Source organism: Lagopus muta, chromosome 6 (assembly GCF_023343835.1).
Source record: "Lagopus muta isolate bLagMut1 chromosome 6, bLagMut1 primary, whole genome shotgun sequence".
Classification (NCBI taxonomy): Eukaryota; Metazoa; Chordata; class Aves; order Galliformes; family Phasianidae; genus Lagopus; species Lagopus muta.
Window position 1 is genome coordinate 15629664 of NC_064438.1, and position 21892 is coordinate 15651555.

The 21892-nt window shown below is 46.0% G+C and overlaps 1 protein-coding gene across 8 annotated transcripts in view; it reads right to left on the reverse strand.

Moving 5' to 3' along the window:
- Positions 1–21892, reverse strand: part of CRACR2B (calcium release activated channel regulator 2B) — a 41544-nt gene continuing 19652 nt past the window's right edge. For 7 of the 8 annotated variants that reach the window (XM_048948738.1, XM_048948737.1, XM_048948741.1 and 4 more), the window contains 14 exons: positions 20803–20949; positions 20350–20440; positions 20131–20223; positions 17134–17321; positions 16384–16455; positions 15813–15867; positions 11576–11655; positions 9215–9509; positions 8881–9022; positions 8035–8116; positions 5966–6080; positions 4168–4275; positions 3534–3610; positions 1–2499 (listed from right to left, as the gene is read on the reverse strand). In XM_048948738.1, coding sequence (XP_048804695.1) covers positions 2418–2499; positions 3534–3610; positions 4168–4275; positions 5966–6080; positions 8035–8116; positions 8881–9022; positions 9215–9509; positions 11576–11655; positions 15813–15867; positions 16384–16455; positions 17134–17321; positions 20131–20223; positions 20350–20440; positions 20803–20949 — 1627 coding nt within the window. In that variant the 3' untranslated portion in view covers positions 1–2417. The remainder of the gene's footprint in view (positions 2500–3533; positions 3611–4167; positions 4276–5965; positions 6081–8034; positions 8117–8880; positions 9023–9214; positions 9510–11575; positions 11656–15812; positions 15868–16383; positions 16456–17133; positions 17322–20130; positions 20224–20349; positions 20441–20802; positions 20950–21892) is intronic. The other variant, XM_048948736.1, reaches the window with a different exon arrangement.

Below are 21892 nucleotides of genomic sequence, written 5' to 3' on the forward strand. Positions count from 1 at the left end.
TTATTGCCTGCACCCTGCTTGCCCGCTAAGAAAACATCCTTAAGACTGTACATTAAGAACAACCAACCAACCAAAAACAAACAAAAAACAAACACGTGGTAGTTCTTCCTGTTGCAGTATGACAGTGCTGAGGAAGGTAATTACCACATGCTGCATGGTACGTGTGTGCCAGGTATACTTTACTCCTTTATCTTTCATGTGCTTTTTACACAGTGTGGGAGCTGCACATTCAAACCATATTAGCAGATTAGATACCATACTTTTCTTCTGCTGCAGCTTCCAAAATCCTGCCCAGCACGCTGTTGCAGGTAAGTAAATTTTGGTGTTATTGATGTGCCCACTGAAGATGTCAATTCTTATTGCCTGTTCTTATTAACCTACAACTGGAGCACGACGCAAATGAATTGTTGACAGCAGCTCCTCCAACTCAGCTAGTGAATTTTAGTGACTTAGCAGGTGACAGTGTCTGTACTCCTCCATGGCCACATTGGTTAGAATGCACAAAATCCACATCTGCATTTGGACAGTCATCTGGTACAAGGCAGTCTAAAGTTTTGTGTTTTCCAAGAACAGAGATTTCACTTCACAAACATCCTTTCTTGCAAACATTAGCAGTTCCACTGGAAGCGCTGCTGGTGTTACCTAAGCTCAAAACCAGAAGCCCTAGTTTCTTCAGGACCTCTTCTAATGTACGGCTTCCTGGTCAGTTTGTGCAGTTAAATTCACCAGCTGTACAATAGCAAGAACCACAGTCAGCAGTAAGGACTGAGCAGACATGTAGTACTTTGGGCTATTTCTTTAAGTCAGGAACCTGGCTCTTCCGGAGAGAATCTTCCTCTTTCTCACTAGAAGTAAATGGCACTGGGAGGAACCATGGAAAGACTGTGTAATGCAGTAGGTGACTCAGATCACTTTTCCTGCATGGAATATTCCCAGAGAAATTTGTGCAGCAAACAGATATTTGGAGCCAGAGTAATTGCCCTATCCCATGAGAGGAAGGAGGTGATAAATACAGGCCTTGCCTATGCTGAGGGTTGGAGAACTGTTTCCTAGCTGCGGTATCACATATTGTGCCCAAGATTTCAAAGACACATAAAGAAATGGGCTCAAGGAGAAAGCCACAAAGCTTTAAAAACAACTGAGCTACAAAACAGAGGAAGAAAGGCTCTTCACACCCAGGCACAGTAGCAGCTACTCAGAGCCAAGGCAGCTGAGAGAGATGCTTGTGGGGCCAGTTCCTACCTCAGCCATCATGTCTTCTCATTCTGCTTTGCACCACTCCATGGTGGAAAACAAGCTCCTTCTTAACAGGAATAGGTGCAGCCCTTGTCTTGCTGAGGCCCTTCATAAGGAAATTGAGGTTAATGCACAAGGTCACTGTGAAAGCAAAAATTTCACTATGTACCCGTTGCAGCTGAGGCAGCTGCCTCGTGCTTCCAGCCCAAGTACATTTCAAAGCACTGCTGTCAGGCCAGCGGGGTGGAATCTGGGCACATTTCAGTACTGCGGATATGTGCACTCCTAACTGCTGAAGACCTTTCAGGAAAGAATAAAAGAATGGGAGGAAGCAGGCAGCATTCAGCCTTAAAGCAGGCTATACATGGCTCCCAGTAGATACAGCACAGCTCCCACAACAGGTTATGGAACAGCAGCACGTACCAGCGCAGCAGTCGCCTGTGAGTCCCAGGGCAACTGCTCTGTGTTCTGTGAACAGTACAAGAAGGAGAGTAGTGAAGTTCGTTAGGGTAGCACAGTGAAGAAAGCCAGTAGGATGAACGGTTTTAGCAGTTCATGCTATATCCACATATGGAAGCAGTTATCTACAGTGTTGGCCAGTCAAACCAGATTTCCAACCAAGTGCAGAGCCTGATTCAGATCTTAGAAGAACAGGCAAAGGCTTCCCTGTCTACCACAGCAAGCTGTCAGCTGGGCTTTGCTGTTATAAAGCCAAGAAAATTCTGCTCTTAGTGAGAGAAAGATTCACTACCTAGAGTTCGCCGAAATTTAAAATCATCTCTTTATTTCTTATACTAAAATAATCGAATTAACACCCTCTGTGTCCTCCCCTCTGCTGCAAGACAACATTTTTGCCAGAAACTAAAGGAGCAAGACTTCATCATTTTACATGGAAATGATGCCTCTGGACAGAGGACCAAGTCTGTGCCATTTGCTAAGGCCTGCCAAATTCCCCCAAGAGATCAGAGGCCTCCTATAATCAGGGCTGGACATGCAGGTGGGAAAGGGAACAGTACAGACCATATGCACATTCTGCCCTGATTGAGTGCATTGAAATTCCCAGATGGGAAAAAGTTGCAGATTCCCTAAATCTCTGCAGACATGATACCATCAGATTCAACTTGCTGAGAAGGAATTCCAACGGTGCTGACCCTTGGCTCTTGCTGACACACTGATGTTCCTTATGTGCAGCACCCTTTCCTCCTGACATCTTCCAGCTGCAGGGCATTCTCCCTCTGCCTGTCTTCTTGTGCTGTCAGCAACCTGGAACAAGCAGCACAGATCAAGAACAAAAGTGAACTACTCAACTCTTCCTGCAGTGGCATCTGACTGTGCCCTTTGCTCTCCCATCAGCAAGGGCTGTTTAGGATTGTAAAAAGCGACTGGGCTGTGTCTGGGAGCTGGACAAGGTAAACCACACAGAAAACGAGCATGAATTTCCAAGGAAACAGAAAGGAACTGAACATGGACAAGAGGGGGCAGCATGGTGTAGTCAGAACACCGGATTGAACAAGTGGCATGTAACTTGTTTCCAAGCTCCTGCACTGATGGTAGAATCTCAGGCTGCTCACTTCACTTCTCTGGGCAGCACCTGGCAGCAGCATAGTAATAAAATATGCTGAAAGCATGTGCTATGGGAGGCAAGATTTATCTACTTAAATCATCACAGTTAATAAACATTTAAGTCCTGCTGTGAGCTTAACAGAGGTGATACAGCAGGAGGGGAAGGGATAAAGGAAAACAAAAGGGTATTTTTCTTACAGGACTTCAAAGACTTTAAAAAAAAATAAATATGCAAGTTCTTTTGAAAAAACTAAAGATCGCAATGCAAACTTCCTTCAGCTTTATAATGTGCTTTCTCCTTCCTTGTCCTTAGTAATAAAAACACTACTTCCAAAACATCACATTCTGTATGGATGAACCACTCCCTAGAGATGCATGTAGATTTCATACTGAAAATGCCAACTTAGAATTTGGGATAGCACACCAAGTTAAATTTGGGATATCACACAAAGTTTTGTGATGAAATATTCAATTTAAACTCTTGATCTTTCAGCAGCCAGCTCTGCCAGAGGAAGATCTGCGTGTTGTGACATCCAGTCTATGCTTGGTACTCTAGCCACAGAAGACAGAAGGCCCCTGGAGTCAGTGGGGAAGAAGCTATTGCTCCATGTCTTTTTACTGACACACCAGAAAGTCAGCCTCTGACAGCACTTCTTCTTGCCCATTCCCTAGAAGTGCCCACCAGCGATCTACAGCTGGGGAAATACCCCAGAATGACTGTTCCCATCACTAACCTGGCCATGTGCAGCATGGGCTCCATGATGTTGTAGCCAGTCATAGCGCTGCACTCATAGAAGACAGCCTTGTATTCCTGCCGAAGAACACAGCAAGCACCAATGTCAGCTGCCAACTCTCCCCCAGCATTCATCCACACCTCTGGGCACTGACCCACCTTGCCACCAGAAACTCTGCTGGCAGCACATGGGGCCAGCAATGTAGCTGCTACTGCTGTACCCACCTTGCCAGAACATGAGACACATTTTCAGCTACTGAAGGCCCAGACAGAGTGTCCGGAAGGTAACAAGTGGGAGGTGTTTAGGAAGAAACACCATCCCTTTGGGATAAGTGGACTGCCTTACCTTTGTAGTGCAAAGTCCAAAAGATGGGGAAAAGCTCTGAAACCCTGTTTGTCCCCTTCCACACAGGGCCCCCGGGGATGAGAGGATAAAGGTAGCAGCAGGCACACAAATAGAGGCGGCAAGGGAGAAGGCAGAGCAGGTACCAGAGGAACATTGGTACGTGTTTGTATCAGAGTGAGGGAAGGTACCATACTGGGACATGGCTTCAAGAAGTGCTCTCCACCAGTCCAGCTCACAGCTGGAGGGAGGAGCTGTAGAGCAAATGGAGCAGGAGAGCACAGTGGCACACCTTCGCCAGCCTTTCTCCCTCCACCTTGGGTACACTCCGAGTCTCTCTCCCTGTGGTATCCATTTTATTTCCAAGCAGAAAAACCACAGCTCCATCCTCAATGCCCTCCTGCAAAAGAAACAGAGCAAAACACCCTAGAGACTCAGCTGAGGGATAGAAATATCTTGGAGCAGGTCCTGCTACAGATCACACAAAAAAAGAGCACTACCACTGACTTCAGTGGCAGCAGAATTAGGGCTCCTGAAGGATCTGCCAAAGAATGCCTTTTAAGCTCACTAAAGGGCCATTCCTCAAGCAGCCCCAGGGATTTGTGGAAGGAAACTTAAACCATGGGGATATATTTCAAGTGGTTGGTGTGTACAGCTGGGATGCTGAGAGAGGAAAGGCCGGGAAGAAGTTCTTCTCTGGGAAATAAGAAGACAAAAGAAAAGTCCAACAGTTTAATGGGACAAACTACATTGAAGACTAGACAGGACTTCTTCAGTTAAAACTTTTTTGGTGTGTATGTGATACTGTTCACCTGATGTGCTATCCTAAACTCAACCATCGCTTTCTGAAAAGCGCTGTAAGTGGCTAAGCAGCTTTCAATGCTGACATAGGGTCTCTGTACTGTCATCCCTAGGCAACTCCTGGAGCCCATTATCTTAGCTGAAACTTCCCCTCTGTTCCACTAGAGCATCATCACAGTAAGACTGCAGAATAAGGTTCCAAATTTGACTGTTCTGGAGGAATTACAGTGCCAGAACAGCTGAGGTTTCAAAGAAAGAAAAATTCTAAGATGAGAGAAATGAAAGATGAAAGATTATTAAAGTTATAGATTTGGGGGTGCTTTGTTTTTTGTGTGTATGCTCAGTTTAACCCTCCTGAAAGGAGCCTGATTTCCAGAGGCTAGTTTTGAAAAATCTTAACCTTCAATCTTTTAAAGTCTAGAGAAACAGACAAGCTTTTTTTCCTTGCCCAGCAGGTCTGTGAAATTTACAGCACTAGAAACCTCTAACCTATTATTATAGGTGCTTATTATTTCAATTTAGGATGTGCTTTTTGACACTCAACACGATCTCAAAGCAAAGCCATTCTTGACACTTTCCCTACAACTCTGAACCACCTGTACACGGCATATTTAAATGATATGGAGGTATTTTAGTCTCAGACACAAGCCACAGAAAAATGGTTTTTGTTTAGAATTTGGAAATAAAAAAAGCAGGGGAAATTACTGTAATATTGATAGACAGTCAACAAAGGAAAATGAACAAACAAACATCAACTGTTGAAGTTACAACAAAAAAAAAAAGCAAGCTATTTCTAGTATCAGCTATCTCCAGTTTAAGCTGTTTCTAGAGTGTCATCTAGAATATTCAAAAGGAGTCAGGATGCGATTGTGTGAAGTGCTGTACATTCTGCAGAACTGAGCTGAGATGCACCAGGGCCGAATATCTTCCCTGCAAACAGACTAAATAGATCAGGACATTTCCTCACCTGAGCATAGGTGCAACGGCTGCTGTTTGGAGATGCTGCCAACACAACCAGCTACTTCCACATACCCTGTTTTGTCTTGTTCCACTACTTTCTGCTATAAAACATCCCTCCTCATTTAATGGGCTGCCATCATACCCTCAACAAACCCCTGTTCCATACACACTACCACAGGCAGTACTATAACATCTGCTTTGTGCATCCATCTTCACAAGGACCTCCTGAGGCCTCCAGGAACATTGCTCCCAGACAGACTGTTGCAGCGAGACCAGAGCAAGGCACAGGCAGCTCTGCCAGCAATAGAAAGCCGAAGGCCCACTCTCACCTGGACGCTGCTCATCCAGTTGCGCACTGCCATGAAGGAGCACTCGGCCGTAATGTCGTACATCACCAGAATCCCATCTGCCTTCCGGAAATACTGCTTGGTGATACTCCGGAACCTGAGCCCCAACAAAACCAAAGGCACTCTCAGAACCACGATGGTGTAATGACATGAAGCAGAACATGATCATCTGGCTGCTAGTGCTCCCTGCAAGGCCTGGCAGCCCCTGTGCGTGAGATGCATCCCTTGGAGCTGGCGTACAGACTGATGACAATTCAGTTAAAACCCTGAGCTTTTCAGAGTCCATCTGTGCAGCAGGCCAGGCAGCCATGAGTAAGGAGCGTTTCCAAACACATGGTGCTGAGAAAGCAGGACCTTTCTAAGTCAGGAGGAAAGAAGCACTGAATAGCCTGCTTAGGTGAAGTAGAAAAAGGTAACGTCTGTAAAAAAGGAAATGGATGGAAAAAAACATGAGCTTTCTTCTACAGTATGGAAGAATCTACAAATTAAGCAGTAGCATAGAATAAACTAGGTGCGTAATGTCTGCCTCAATGCTGCTAAAACTGCAATTAAGATCTCAGCATCAATACAGTCCACTCCCAATTTTAAATCTATAAAGCAATTCTGTCATACATAAATTCAGATGCTAGAAACAATTTCCAGGTGAAACTCCCACCAGACATCTACACTGTCCTGTGGGTTCCTGCTGGAACTACAGACTTGTATTTTGGGAATAAATTCCAATTTAAAACAAACAAAAAAATGCTTAAAACCACTAAGCAGTTTGTCGTAAGGCCATGTCGTCATATTGCCTGCAAACTGATGGAAATAAATACAGCATCAGTACCAAGATCTCACTAGACAGCTGTGAATTTCCACCCTGCATAGGCTAACAAGCTCTCCTATTAAGAGCCAAGAGAACCTGCAGCTAGTAGTGACCCTCCTGAACTCTTCAGCTGATTGCCTGAAGCCTGTGCTGTCTCACTACACACAGAGCGTGCCATTCTGGCAGCTACTCCAACTGACAAAGCACAGACTGTATCCTTGGCAGTCAGGATACACCTCTGGAAATACAGGACATGCCACATGCTCCAGAAAAGAATGTCAAATATAGCATGAGCCGGACTCAGGGGAATCACTAAGGAGTTCTCCCCTGCACAAGAAGATCCTCTATCTGATATAGGATATTCAGTTGTACACATCCAGTTAGAAGTAATTCAAATCTCTCTAGAAGTAAGAAAAGTTTCGGTTTCTTCCTACTCAGCATCAGCACTGAGCCAAGTTCTTTCTTCCAAGTACACATCTAAGACCTGCTACTATTTCAGAGGCATACTGTCCTTCTGCAGAGATAAATATAGTGAGTTTGGCCTCTAATGCAGCCTAGTGTCAAAGAAGTGTCTCATTTAATGTCATGAAAACTTCCTGATTGGCTACAGCACTAAAAACACAACAGAATAGTCTTTTGAAACAGAAATCATGATTTCTCCAGTATGAACTTGGAATTTGGAAGAGTTTGCCTTGCAATGCTACTTTGTGCATTTCCCAAAAGTCTGTATGATCTAGCTGACTGCGGCAGCATCCCTACTTTCTTGGCACAGTGCAGGATTTTAATATTCCCATGACTTCAGCTGCCTCCTCAAGGCTTGGTCCCATACCATATTTAGCATTAAATACCTTATACTTATTTTTGCCAGGCTCTGTGGTTAACAACCTCCTAGAAAATGCCTCTGAACCTAAGCTTAAAGTACATTATAAATGAAGTATAAATTACATGAGGTTGTGCGTGGGCATTTCATTTCTAGTAGTGCTGTAGATGAATATTAAATGTGTCCTCTGCTACTCTGAACTTCTCCAACAGTACTGACGACAATATCTTGCGATGGCCCATGTTTTTGAAACTGGAGAATTTCAAATGAGGAGCCACCACCAAAAATTACATTGCCCCTTTGCCAAGAATTATCACTTCCACGAGTCTATCAGCAGAAATATATCCAAGCGCATGCACTCCTTGCTCCGTCCTTCTCTTTCTTACACTGAGCCTAGCAGCAGGAAATCCTCACATAATTGTTTACCTTTCTTGTCCAGCTGTATCCCACAGCTGTAATGCAACTTGAATGTTGTCCACCATCAGACTCTTCACCTGGTAATCAATACCTGTCAGGGAGGTAACAAGAACAAGATCAACACTATTGCAGGGAAACTGCCAGATTGACTCAAAGCTGAAAGAGGCACCACCTTAACAGAACTGCAGGAGTTGGAAGGGACCTCAAGAGATCATCAAGACCAACCTTCTGCTAAAGTAGGTACCCTACAACAGATCACACAGGTAGGCATCCAGACAGGTCTTGAATATTTCCATAGAAGGAAACTCCACAACTTCTCTGGGCAACCTGTTCCAGTGCTCTGTCACCCTTACTGTGAAGAAGTTCTTCTGTGTGTTTGCATGAAACCCTATGTTCAAGTTTTAGGCCATTACTCCTTATCCTATTGCTATGCACCACTGAGAGGAGCCTGGACTCATCCGTTTGTCTCCCATCTGATATTTATAGACATTTATCAGATCCCCCATCAGTCTTCTTTTCTCCAGGCTGAACAGACCCAGGTTACTCAGCCTTCCTTTGTAAGGGAAGGATAAAGGGCTCCAGGCCCTTTATCACCTTTGTGATCCTCCACTGGACTCCTTCTAGGAAATGCTTGTCTTTTTTGAACGGGGGAGTCCAGAACTGGACACAGTGCTCCAAATGTGGCCTCACCAGGGTCAAGTAGAAGGGGAGGATCACCTCCTCAACCTTCACTCAGGTTGTTAAGAGCTAGAAGATGTCTGGGCTAACGTGACAGGAAAGAAAACAGAAACAACCCCTTCCAGACCAAATTCCTCATCCTTCTCAGTCAGATTAGTTTAGAACCCTATTTCTTACCGATAGTTGCATTGAGATCAGCCAAGAACCTGTCATAGCAGAAGCGATGGATGAAGGAACTCTTACCAACACCAGAGTTCCCCACAAACACAACTTTGAAGATACGATCGGGGGAACAACTGGCAGGTTCCAGCACCTGGAGCTACAATGGAAGAGAGAGATGCAGTTTATAAAAGCCCAGGCACAGACTGTGGTTTGATTTAGGTATTAAATCACACACACACACAAAAAAAAACAACCATGAAATATACTACAAATCTATGGAGCTGCAGTTACATGGGAAAAGCCCCCACTAGCAGGTGTTTGAGGCTGTACACTAGGTACTCAGACTCACCCTGCTTTCAGTACCAACTGGCTGTCCTCTAGGAGATAGTGGAGCATCATCCAACCCATCTGCATTTCTTCTACAGTCAGCATCACTCTTCAAAGCCATCTTCAGCTTCTCAGCATCTGCTCCCACTGACCACTTCTCTTGGTCTCTGTTCTTCTCTCCAAAGTCCGTGCTGCCTCTTTCGCCTGTCTTCAGCCACATCCCGTTGCCTGAGAAGTATCTGCAGTTCTTCCTGTTGGGTTCTTCCACTGCCATATCCATAGGGAAGGTGACAGGAAGGTCCGCAGAGGCCAATTGTCTGTATTGAAGCCCACAGGCACCACAGTGGGATTTGGAAGCAGGGGAGAAGGAGGAGGGGGTTGCAAATTCCCAGAACACCCAGCATGATTCAGTTAGTGCATACGCAACACTTGCAGGAACGTTACCTCATGCACTTGCTCCCTGTGACTAAGGTATCAACAACACCTCTGGGAGAAAAAAGCTCCCTGGAGCTATGCTGTGCTCATGTGCTGACATGTATTTCATTCATTTTAACAGAAATTTCCCACCTTCTAGATTTTTCAAGGATTCTTTTCAACCCACTTTGCCAGTACTGAAAAATGAGGCAAAGTATACAAAGGTGGCAACAGAAGAAAAAAAAAAAAAAGATTTAAAAATACAATACTAAAATAAATAACAAAAGTTTGCAGGTTAGTGAAAAAGGTTTTTGCTGCAGGAAGGAGAGTGAGGGCTGTCTGATTACCCTTAGGACGCCGCATGCAGCAAGCATGCATGTTACTGCCCTCTGCTGACGGTCTTGGCTGCCACAGGTGTACAAACTGCAGCGAGCTCGGGGCGCTCGAGCAGACCACACGAACAAGGCTGCCGTACACGGTAAGTGGAGGAACGGACTTCAAAAGACAGCTAGAATAGCAAATTCAACTGCGATCATTACTAAGGAGCAAGGAATTGTCTTTGCTCTGCCTTGGCTTTCTGTGGTTAAAGAAGAGAGTGAGAAGACTCACAACTCAAAGGTTTTATCCATCAGAGACCTCCAACGCTTTTGCTGGTCACCAGATTCCATTTGGAAGGAGAGAGCAAAGGCTTACTGCAGTTCATCTGCACAGAGGCAGCACATCCCACCTCTCTATGCAAATTTCTCCCCTTGCTACAGAGCAGGAATCAAGGCAACAACTCTCGCACCAAGGCTGCAAGATTCACCTGCTGCCGAGTCTGCACTTTTTTCTGTTAGACGGCGCTCACATCCCTGGCCATCCTCCCTGCCCCTGCCCCACATGCCAGGCCAGAGCTGGCCAGCTGGGACCTCTCCCTGTGTAGCACAGACAGACACATCCTCCTGGGCTCAGGCTCTGGGGATCAGTCCCCATCTCCCAGGGCCAGCAGAATTAGCTGCAACAAGGGGCTGAAGCTCAAAAGCCTCTTTAGGGAAGAGAACAAAAAAAAGGGGGATACAAATACAAGACTTTCTGAAGTGATCCCAGCTGTAATGCAACTTATTCATGTGACTCAAGCTACGTGGTATGACAGCACTGAGACAGAGAGAGAATCAACAAATACTCTCCTGCCAGACTTCTCTTATTACTAAGCCATTCTATTTGGTTTGTGCCAACAGCCACTAACAGCATCTTTGCAACAGATAGCTTGGTCAGTAGCTGGCCTCTCTGAGGAACAGGCTTTTGGCCAATACAGGCATGCATGGCACATAGTTCACAAGGGCCAACGCTTAATGCCAGCACAGCTGAGGCAAGCACGCATAGGTGGCTGCTGAAAACACCACACTGTCTGCACATAGACTGGCAAAAAAAAAGGCATAGACCACACAGACAAGGCTGTCTGTCCCAGCTGGCCAGAAGGCCTGGTGTGTCAGGTGAGCATTTGCAGAGGTATGGAGGCAGATGGGCAGGACAGAGCCACCTGGAGCTGGGCTTTCTCCTCAGGGCTTTCAGCTGCTGGAGAGAACACCAGCCTTGTGCAAGTCCTGCCCTCTCCCATGCCCCAGGGACACAAGGTCTGGCATGAGGCACCAACAGACAGGGTTTCTGCCTGAGGAGGAACAGCACGTTCAGGAGATGATCCAGGCATTTTAACAGAACTGCCTGGCTCAGAGGCAGCCTGCTTGCCTCCTTTCCCACAGACATTTCTAGATGAGGGCCAGCACCACAGGAAAGCTCACCAAAAGCAGTATCCTTAGTTTCATGCTGAGCCCACACCACCTCGTGCCAAGTTGAGCTTTATCTCCCCCATGTTCCCACAGACAGACAGATAGCACTGAGGCGTGGAACCAGACAAGGGACACAGTTTGACTGACAGTTTTCCAGCGGGCACAGAATGACACCACGGACACAACACAGATGCCCATCTGACCGTTTGAACGGCTTGTCGTCCAGCAGGTAACTGCCTAGCACTGACCCTTTCTTCAAGAGGGGCTTTTTGCTCTGAGGTGCCTGGAAGTTGAAAAGAGAAGGGTTGAAGAATGTCAATATGGCCCAGGAATCTGGCCAGCCCCAGTTCAACGTGCATTGAGAGCGCAGGGCTGGAGCCACACAAGTAAGGCTCAGAGGCAAGCACAGGATTTGCTCTTCTCAGTTCAGCTCATTTAGCTGATGGAAGAAAGCACCACTGACACTCCTTTCCCCTTTGCAACAAAGCCCTTTAATAATGCTGGTGACCCAAACTGTAGCCCTCCTCTGTCAGCCACAGCTTTTATTTCTATAGCTTGTTTGCTACTGAGATTCACAGCTGATACTCTTTCCCCACCGTTTTTTATTATGATGATGTTATGTGAGACAGAGTGAATCTCTCCTCTTCTGGTACTCACCCATAGCTGCACATACACCAAAGGGAAGAAAGGAGACTGTTCTGCAACAGGCAATGTACAGGCTCTGCTTTACACGTACATCCTCCCCATGCCTTCCTCCTACTTACCTCCCCACACTTCTTCCAGCCGGCGCTTACCAGCTTCCCAAAGAAGCATAAGGAGCAACAACTCCCTCACAACACTGCTCCTCTAGATACAGCAGCTTTGTCTCAAAGACAACAAGTTTTCTGAGACCATACAGAAAAGCCTGTGGCAGAGTGGCAGCTGACCCACTAGCTCTCCTAAATCCATGCCAAAGCCTAGTCCCCTCTCTCACATACAAGCTGGTTAACTGCTCCTGCCCTCCAAAAAACACAAAGTAAGAGACAGTGTGGCAAGGTGCCCACTATCCAGCACTGGGAGAAGGGAGATGTACTCACTCTGGGAGTCCAAACATTTCTGACATGTCCACACAAGTTATTTCTAGGAGTAAAGGTGGGGAAAAATGAGGAGTCCAGCCTTCTAGGCCTGCCTCCAACAGCAGTTCTGAACCTACCAAACAGCTTCAGGCAGCTCCTGACAGGTCTGCCTTCATGCTGCCCACAGCCCAGGGGAGGACTATGAAGATTATTTCTTAAATAACCTCAGTTTCCCTTCAAAAGACAGAAAATTAAGAAGATGCTCTGTGGGTCAGAACCCCCACAACAGCTTTACACAATGCAATCCACCAAGAAGAGATACTCTGGATTCCACAGTAGGCCTCGATCAACTGGGAGTGGGAGCTTAAAGGAAAAAAAAATGTTATATATTAAGCTGGTAAAGCTTCAGCCACAGAAGTAATCTAGCTCACAGAGCCCCTGTCCATCAATTTCATTTCTAGAATATGGGAAAAGGAATCAATTTAAAACCAGCTGGAAAAGCCACACACCTCAAGCATCATACAGACAACAAGCAAGTGACCTTGCTGGATGTACACGGTGCTGCCCAGGGCTGAGATGTTGTAGGAGGCTCACAACTGCAGACCACAAATCTTCCAAAACAAAAGAACCCCAACTCCATAGTGACCTTTGGTCAACATCAGTATCAGGACTACGTATGGACCAGCCAACCAATGGTTCTCTAGCAGAGATGGGAGAAGAAGCTTTCAGGGTTTGTGCTTAGACCAGCAGGTTCCCTCAAAAGTGCCTACTCTAGACCCACAGAAACAAGGAAACATGTTACAGCCCACTGGATATTCAGCAGAGTCGCAACCCTCAGGCCACCTATGGAGCAAAGGGACTCCCAGGCAATCTGCTACTGCGCCACCTACTGAGAGAGGAAGCAGCCTGCAGGGTACATACCTGGGAATAAAGGAGAAACAACGGGGTGCATTTTGCCATTGGTTCTGCCACGCTTTATTGGCCTGCCAGGTTTATGGAACGTTTGACTTTTCATAGCGATGGTATAGGGACAGACATAACGTTGCAGCTGTACAACACATAATGACAAGGATTCCACAGCAAGAACAGCATGTATGCAAGCATTTTGGATGGGACAGAAAATACAAGCATCTTCTGGTTTATCGGTGAAATACAAATACATGTTCAGCGTAATCAAAGTTCCCAAACACTCTTCACAATGAGCAGACACGAAATTTGCTCATCGAGGGCAAGACCTCTATCAAATTGCAGCACACGAGGATAACTCCATAGCCAGATGGGTGCAAAATGGAACACCCCAAAGCAGTTTGCACGCAAGCAGGAATAGCCACATGTTGCTATGTGTGACTGAGCCACCAGGGCAAAGGTGTGCCCCATGGCACGAGGCCAGGTCTGCCCACCTAGGCAAGGCCAGAAGCTCTTACGAAGAGCAAGGCTCAATAGCTGTGCACTGAGAAGTGCAAAGGAGCAGCAGCTGGCTTGCTGTCAGCCACATGCAACCCAACTCGTCCTTCCAACCATTTCAGTCTTTGCTATGAAAGAACCACTGTTTGTCACAACTTCATTTCACAGAAATAACACAACCCTTCCCAACATGAATGGAGAATATTAAGGCCTTAGGTTTCCTTTTAGCTTGTGAAAGCACTGATACTGTCTGCCAGACATCACGTTACCCATTAGGGATACAGAGCAGAAGGCTGGACTCTCCTCTTTTCTGCTGTAGGAAGGATTGCTATTTCCTCTCCCTCTAACAGCAGGACAGTATGAACAGCAGATCTTCTGCAGGTACGTAGCTTTCCTAAAGACTGAAATAAGAACAGCCAGCGAGATGCCCTAGCTGACAAAAGAAAAAAATCTTATTCCAGTGCAGGCCTCGTCTGCCCAACATTATGCTGTCAGATCAGCAAGGTGGTAGCAGGAGCTCAACCTGCTGCTTGATCCCTAGTGCCAGCACAGGAAAGAGAAAGGAGAAAGTGGCTCCTCTATACTACGGCTCTCTGCAAGGCCCTCTCGTAGGTCCACCTGCAGCAGACGTTTCAGAGCAGCCATGAGTGGGTTCTAGTGGGGAAAAGGAGAAGAGAGGAGAAGCAGACTAAATTTGCACACAGAGGCACATACCTGGAACGTGGTCTCCACGGGACACCCACCCACCCAAAAGGAACCCAAATGCTGAATGATGCACATGGAAATGCACTGTTTTCTTTGCCTGCTTCCACTGGGCTCTGTTAGAGAGTGACTGTGTTTATACTTTTCCAAGAGGGAGCTCCAGCACATGTGCATGCACAAACACACACATACAGCAGCTTCAAAAAAGAAAAAAATCATCTTTCTGTTTTCAGAAACACAGCCAAGTGCATGCACACATACCTCATCTTTATCCATAACACTTATGGAAGCTATTTCCTACAGCCACTTCTCTGCTTGAAGATGAATTCCAGCCTCTCTCCAGTAGCTTCTCCTCTGTTGTAGGGTACTTTGTCTCCTTTTTGGGCACCTTCCCTGCACTTCCTTTTGTGTTCCCTTACAAACCAGCTATAGAAGGTCTGTCCCAGCCTACTGCTGCCTGTCATCACTGCAGGACAGCTAATTCCAGATCTGCAAGGAGAGCATGGTGGCAGAGCCAGTAAAGGCACGTGGTAGCAGGGATGAGTCCAAGACAGGTACAGAGCAGCTTTAACAGTGATTTTTGTGAACAAAAAGACTTTTTCATGAAAAAATAAGAAGAACTGAAAAAAAAGATCACATATCTGTACTTGCCTTGGAAGCTAGGAAAGGCCAAAAATGGTACTGACTGTCCTGGATGCTCCCCAAGGGCTCTTATTGCACAGGGGCCCACTGCTTTCCCCTAGCCTTCTGAACGATGCCTCACTGCTGCACCCTCCCTGCAGGAATGAGGAGCTGCCCCCAAGGAATACCTGAAAACATCTTCTACAAGCTCAAGGGGTCAGAGAAACTCTCAAACTCTCCTATGTCCCACCACCCCAACTCAGCTGACAGCACATCTGGGAATTCATCTTCCTCACCAGCCAGCTGTCAGGACTTGTGCCGCTTTGCTTCCTGCCTTGCAGGTGCCCAGTATTAGCTAAAGAGCACAAGCCCAGCACGTGCAGCAGGCAGCACCCACTGCAGCCCTGCACACAGCTGCATTGCAGTCCCAAACTAACATGCCTTGGGTTACAGCCAGGCAGCTGGCAAGAACAACCAGCAGAGCTCGTCTCTGGCACGGGCAGAGCAGTGCCACAAAGTCTGTTTTAAGCACCACACCAGGCCTTGTGAGGTCAGGTCATTGTCCCCCGTGGATGTGAGATGCCCCCAAGTGGTGACAGCAACAGCAGCAGATGAAAGGAGGGTGGTTGGGAATTAGGATTTTCTTTCTTAGACTAACCGGCTTCTTGGCTTCAAAAGTGTCACGCTCATCTCGAAGCTTCTTGTTCATCTCTCTGCTCCAAAAAAAAAAAAAAAAAAGAGGAAAGAAAAAACAAAGCCCTCATTGAAAATGGGATTAAAAGACCAACATTTGAAAGCTAGATGGAAAGGCAGCTAGGGGCACAAATGAAGATACTCGGTAATGTTGGTTATGTTGAGATTTCCATGCATCCCAGTTCAGTTAACAGGCAGCAGGGAAGACTAAATTCCTCCCCTGGAGGAATTATTCAGTAACACAGTACAGCCTGTACCCTGCTGGAGCTGACCAAATTGCACAAGTCTATCCGGGCCTAGAAAAATAAGCAGTGTGTGAGTGCTGCTTGAATGCACTCCCACAGCACTGACACCACAGCACTGCCAATGAAGCAGGGAACGAGCTTCACTAGAAAGGCCAACTCTCCACTTCTACCCCCAAACTGACCATTGACCATGTTGGCCATTCAGATGGCTTCCAGCAAGAAGCAGGATCTGCTCCAAGTCTGTCCCTTCTGTGCCCAAGGGTTTGACATCAGCCCCAGGCCTGTTCCTACCTGAGGAGCTCCAGCTGCCGAAGGAGGCTTTGTTTCTCTTTCTGCATGTTTTTGGAGACTCTGAACACATCCCTAGGTGAAGAGGGAATAAATCAATGGGAGACAAAATGCAAAGATCCCTTTCTCAGGAACACCCGCAATATTCACAAAGCTGAAGGTCTTCCAGGAGGACTCAGAGGAAGGAGCATTGCCATGGGAGCTGGGATGCCTGAGTTTTACCCCAGCTCTCCAGCTCTCCTCTGGCATGAGGGCAGACAATCCGCTTTCCACTTTCACATGTATGTTTCCTCAACTGCTAGAGATGGGAAGGATGCTCTCTGTCATCTGGAACTGAAACATCCCCTCATTGCAGCAATGTATTACTAGATTAAGCTCATAAACAGGAACACATGTGATTAGCATAGAATTTGTAGGGACTTTACAGAGGCAATGATGAACTGGAAATTAGAAGGAGGACAACTCTCAGCTGAGGAATGTCTGTAATTTTTACAGTAATTTTAAAGCCAACTGTCAATGAACATACTCATTTCTCACTACTGGCAGGTGAGAGGTAGCAGTAACACCGCCTGTTCATACCAACACCACCACTGCAGTGTTACTTCTCTTCCTCAAGAGGAGACGGGCAGTTGTCTGATAAGACCACAGCTTCTAATTAAAGAATCTTATTCTTTAACTACTTGCACACCTGTCCTTCTCTGCCTGGGTCCCTGCTCTGACAGCCCACACAGCTGCTTCCCTTTCCATTCCCACCTGTCCTTCTGCTCTTGCTCATTCTGGGCCTCTTTCTGCAGCTTCTGCAGTTGTCCCTTGACAGCCTCTAGCTCCCATTTGCTTTTCTCCAGCTCCTCCAGTAGGTTTTCATTCAGGTGCCGGAGCTTTTCATTCTGCACACGGGTCTCCAGCTGCTCTGAGTTCAGAGACTGCAGCTGATGTTCCAGCTGCAAAGGGAGAGGAGGAGTTAAATAGAAAGGGTTCTGAGCTACAATCATGTATAAAAACAGGCTGAAAGAAGGGAGGAAAACACAGCTTAGGTCCACAAGACCACCAAAGGTATCAAGAAGGTGAACTGGAAGCAATTATTTCTCATCAGCGCTAACACCAAGGAACAAGCAATGCTGTTAGGCTGAGGAAGTGCTTCAGGCAGAGTAGAAATCTGAGTGCAAACGAAGGTCATAGGACGACGGGAAAAACTTGGGTGGAAGCAGGGTTATGTCTGTTGGGAGTTATTAAGCACAGATGTTAAAATGCATCCTTGGGTTTAGGGACTTCCTGAGCCCATGGCAGCTGAAAAAGGGATGCATCAAGGCGTTGGGGTATGTCACACTACTCATACACAGAGAATTAAGTGACCTGGTGATCTTCACTCATGTTGAAGATAGAGATTCGGGCTAGAGGGGTTGTTTAAATGCTGCTGGGGCACAGCTTCCCACAAGACACCAGCACGAATAACAGGCCTAACTTCAAAAGTTTGAAGTCTGCTCCCTGTACTCAGCTAGCAACGTGATCATTTGCAAATGCCTGGCATAGGCTGGGAAAGAGACAAAGACAGACGCATCAGTCAAATTCACTTGTCTCAGTCAAGTAGGGCATCACTGGAAGGATCACACTGATATTTCAGTATCCAGTCAACCACATTTGCTAACCAAGGCCCTCTGCTGAATTTGGTGCTACAAAGAAATGGGAGTACACACAATCCGAACTCACTTTCCACAGTCACAGTCACTTGAGCTGAATGTATTGTTTGTTCCCAGAAGTTCTGCATATACAAGCGTGTTTAGCTCTTCAAATACCCTGTGTGACAACTTCTTGAGTGCACAGAGGGAATGTTAGGTAAGGGCACAGGGAGAAGAGATCTCACCAAGGGACAGGTACCCCTGTGTAAGCCAAGCATGCTTTAAGCACACCTTTTCTGCTCCTTCAAGTAGACTCTCAAAGGGAAAGTGAAAGAAACACGCTGTGACACAAGGTGAAGTGCTTTTCTCTTTCCTGCCCTGCTCTCTGCAAAAACACGTGTACAAGTCATGAATAGAGCTCACCTTTCTCAGGTTCCTTGAAACATCAAAGCCCTACATTTCTTCCCACTGCAACTACAAGTACACGTCATGCTCAGCTTTGACTCAAGAGTTCCAGTCCTTTGGACATCATGGAAAATCTTAGCACAACCGCATATGTTGAGCAGACAAGTTCAGAGTAAGAAACAGTAACACCAGCCCACAGCCTCTGGATCTTTCAATAAGCCAGGGGATGGGATTTAAATAAAGCATGTGCCCCTCTCTGAGAATTCTCAAAATCACAAAGAATTCTGGTTTTATGCTGTCTGTACACTGATTCTGCAGAGTAGCACAATCACAATATTGGAGTTCCACCACAAGAGGGACCAAGCTGCCCGTGTAACTTGGTACAAGCCTCCAAGATAAAGACATCAGAAAAGCTCAGCTGAGTAAGAGTGTCCACACACTGCCCCGACCCACAGCAAGAAGAGATGCTAATTAGGAAGAGTATGCATAGATAGCCACTATGCTCTACACCCCCAGCATCGATAGTTCTTAGACTAAAGATGATGGAATCTGTATCCCTGACTTCTCTCCCTTTCAGTATGTTTATGAGCCTGCTGTCCATCAGTTTGTCCAATCTGTTTTTGAAGTGCTAATTCACAACCTTCTGTGGCAAAATTTCTATTATTTCTATTTATTAATCCACAGAAGTACAATCTTTGAGATCAGCCTCCTACTTGTCTTGTTGAGTGTCCTTCGTCTGTGCTGTTGCAGGATTTGAGGAATAACAATTGCATGGGGACCTTATCCACAACCATCCTCAATCTGTAAAGCTCTGGTATAACTTCCCTCAGTCTCCTCCATTCCAAAATTAGGGTTAGGCTTTCCTAGTTTCTCTTCCTAAAGCAAATACACTATTCCCTTTATTATATCAGCAACCTGAACCTTTATTTCTCACACTGGACTTAGAGGAGACCATAACTACAAACCAATTAAGAAAATGACACCCTCTATCTTATTCTCATTACCATTCCTCATGGTATCTGAAGTTTTATCAGCTTTTCCAGCTGCTGTACAACGAGCTGTTGAGTTCAGAGAACTTCTGTTTCATCCTCATCACAGCTAGCTATCCAACTTGGATATCTCCAGTCACCAGAACCTTCCACGTAACTCCCATGACTTCTTTCTGCAGCAGACACATTCCAGTTTTCCAGAGAAGAAGGGAAAGACATCCAAACTGGACTACCATGTACAAATGCCCATGCCTGGGACTGACAAGCCAATGGAAAATTTCTGCTTTGATCTTTTTACTGATTGATTAATCAATATGTCATTAGGTACTGAAATGCAAGCATGCAGTACATGCAGCTCAAAGCTTCAGGGAACTGTTCCCTCTGGGTTATTTTGGAGCAGCCAGAAAAAAAACTATTTGGCTCTTGCATGTCTATACACAGCTTTCCTACACACCACAAAAGGCGCCAAATTCACAACTTCCAAATCTTTACCTCATTTTCCTTGCCAAATTAAGGTATTATACAAGAGAAACCAAAGCAGATGAGAAAACGAGGGCCAAGATGTTCACAGGGAGACATTGCTGTTGCAGCCAAACTAACCCACTTCAACACCTTCAGAGATGGGCAAAATTAGGCTGGCTCATACTGTCAGCAGACGAAAGCCACCCCCATCCAGAAAAGGTCTTTATAGAAATACGGTAGAAGGCGGCGCACTTTAGAAAGGCTTTGGGCTCTGTTACCTTCTTTTGTCGATAGAGGATTTTCTCCAGCTCTTGCTCTTTGCTGTGCAGTTCCTTTTGGAGCAGGTTACTCCTGTTGTGTTTCAGTGCTTCCTGCAAAGATGGAGACACACAGCTATGCACACCCAGCACAATTAAGAGCTGCTCCTTAACCGGATGAGCCACCCTCCCTGGCTCAGACCACAGAAAGTTTGACTTCGGCCAAAAGAGATGAGGTACCTGGCAGATTAGCCTCTCCCTTTCTGCTTTGATCTGTTGCTCCATTTCTTCATAAAGGCATCTGACTTCCCGGTCATGGTCCGTCTCCTTTCTACGAAAGAAAAGGTGCACACATATCACAAGAGAGAAAGAGAATGCAGAAAACAGGAGAGAAGAGTGCAAAGAGAGTCCTACTAAGAGCTGCGTGGCATTGCCAGAAGGTTACTTCCGTTGGTTTTTCACCAGATCAAATGTTATGGGTGTGTACTGCTACAAAACAAACCTCTGGCAATCAGGTCAAGATAAACAGTCATTTCATTACAGCAAGAAAAATCTCAATGTCCTGTAACCCAGCCTCTCCTGACACTTAAGGCAGAATATAAAGCATATATACTGAGGCAGAATATAACACTTGTAATTTCATCCAAATATCAGCCATTTCCAGACAGTAAGTAGCAACAATGTTCTCCTTACCGCTTCAATGCCCGCTCCATAGACTCCTTTTCATGATTCACCTCCCTGATGTATGAGGAAACACGCAGCAGAAACTCCTCAAAATTGGCCAAGAGCTCCGGCCGCTCCTTTCGTAGCCGGGCCCAAAGATCTCGAACCTCGCTAGGACTGGAGCAAGCATACAGGAGAGAAAGAAAGCAAATGAATTTGTGTCATCTACTGGATTGTTACTCTAATTCCAGCATGCATTCAGGGGAGGGCAGACTGCCCTTGTCCTGTCACCTCCTCCTGTACACCATACAGCAAAGAGGTTAAAATAAAGTGTGAGGTTAAAATGGAGGAGGTCATCTGAAAGACAAAAAGTCACCTAGGAAGAAAATCTGGAACAATTATTTTCCAAGTATTCCGTAATAATACATTTGGTGTCTAAACCAAGATTGGAAGAGATGAACATTCAGGAAACTCCCACAGCCCAGGGATTTTGGCACACATCACACAGGTGTCACTCTCACACCATGGCAGTACAAGTGGATGCTACTGCCATTCTCTGTCTGTTCATCTAGCAAGGTTGGAAACTAAATCACAAACTAAAGGAGCAAATTTTCATGGTGTTACATTATGGATAATGTAACAGTCAAGATCAGATTCAGTTGCAAAACAGTGAAGATCAGATTCCTTCTCCCCCTCTCATTAGCTTCTGTTTCCTGTTAATTCTTTATAACAGCTGCCTCAGCACAAAGGCATGACAGCAACCTCTGAACTCATTGTAGTATAGAACTGTCAAAATGAGGATAAGACTTAACAAACTTGAAGACCGGATGCTTCACAAATTGTTGTAAACAGCACAGGCTACTTAGCCAAAACAATCATATGGCTTTCACAGTGTCACTCCTTCATTTGCAGCATTCAGTTTTTCTTCCAAAGTTGTTCAGCATTAGCAGGTGCTTTGCATCACAGTGCATGTGAGACAGCACAATCTGTTTCATGACAGATGCAGCTCTGCAAACAGCAAAGTCCTTGGCCCTCAGCTTCTGTCTCCAATCCTGACTGTTTCCAACCCCTGCTTGGAGCAGAGCTGCTCCCAGCAAACTGGTGCCAACTGCTGTACTAT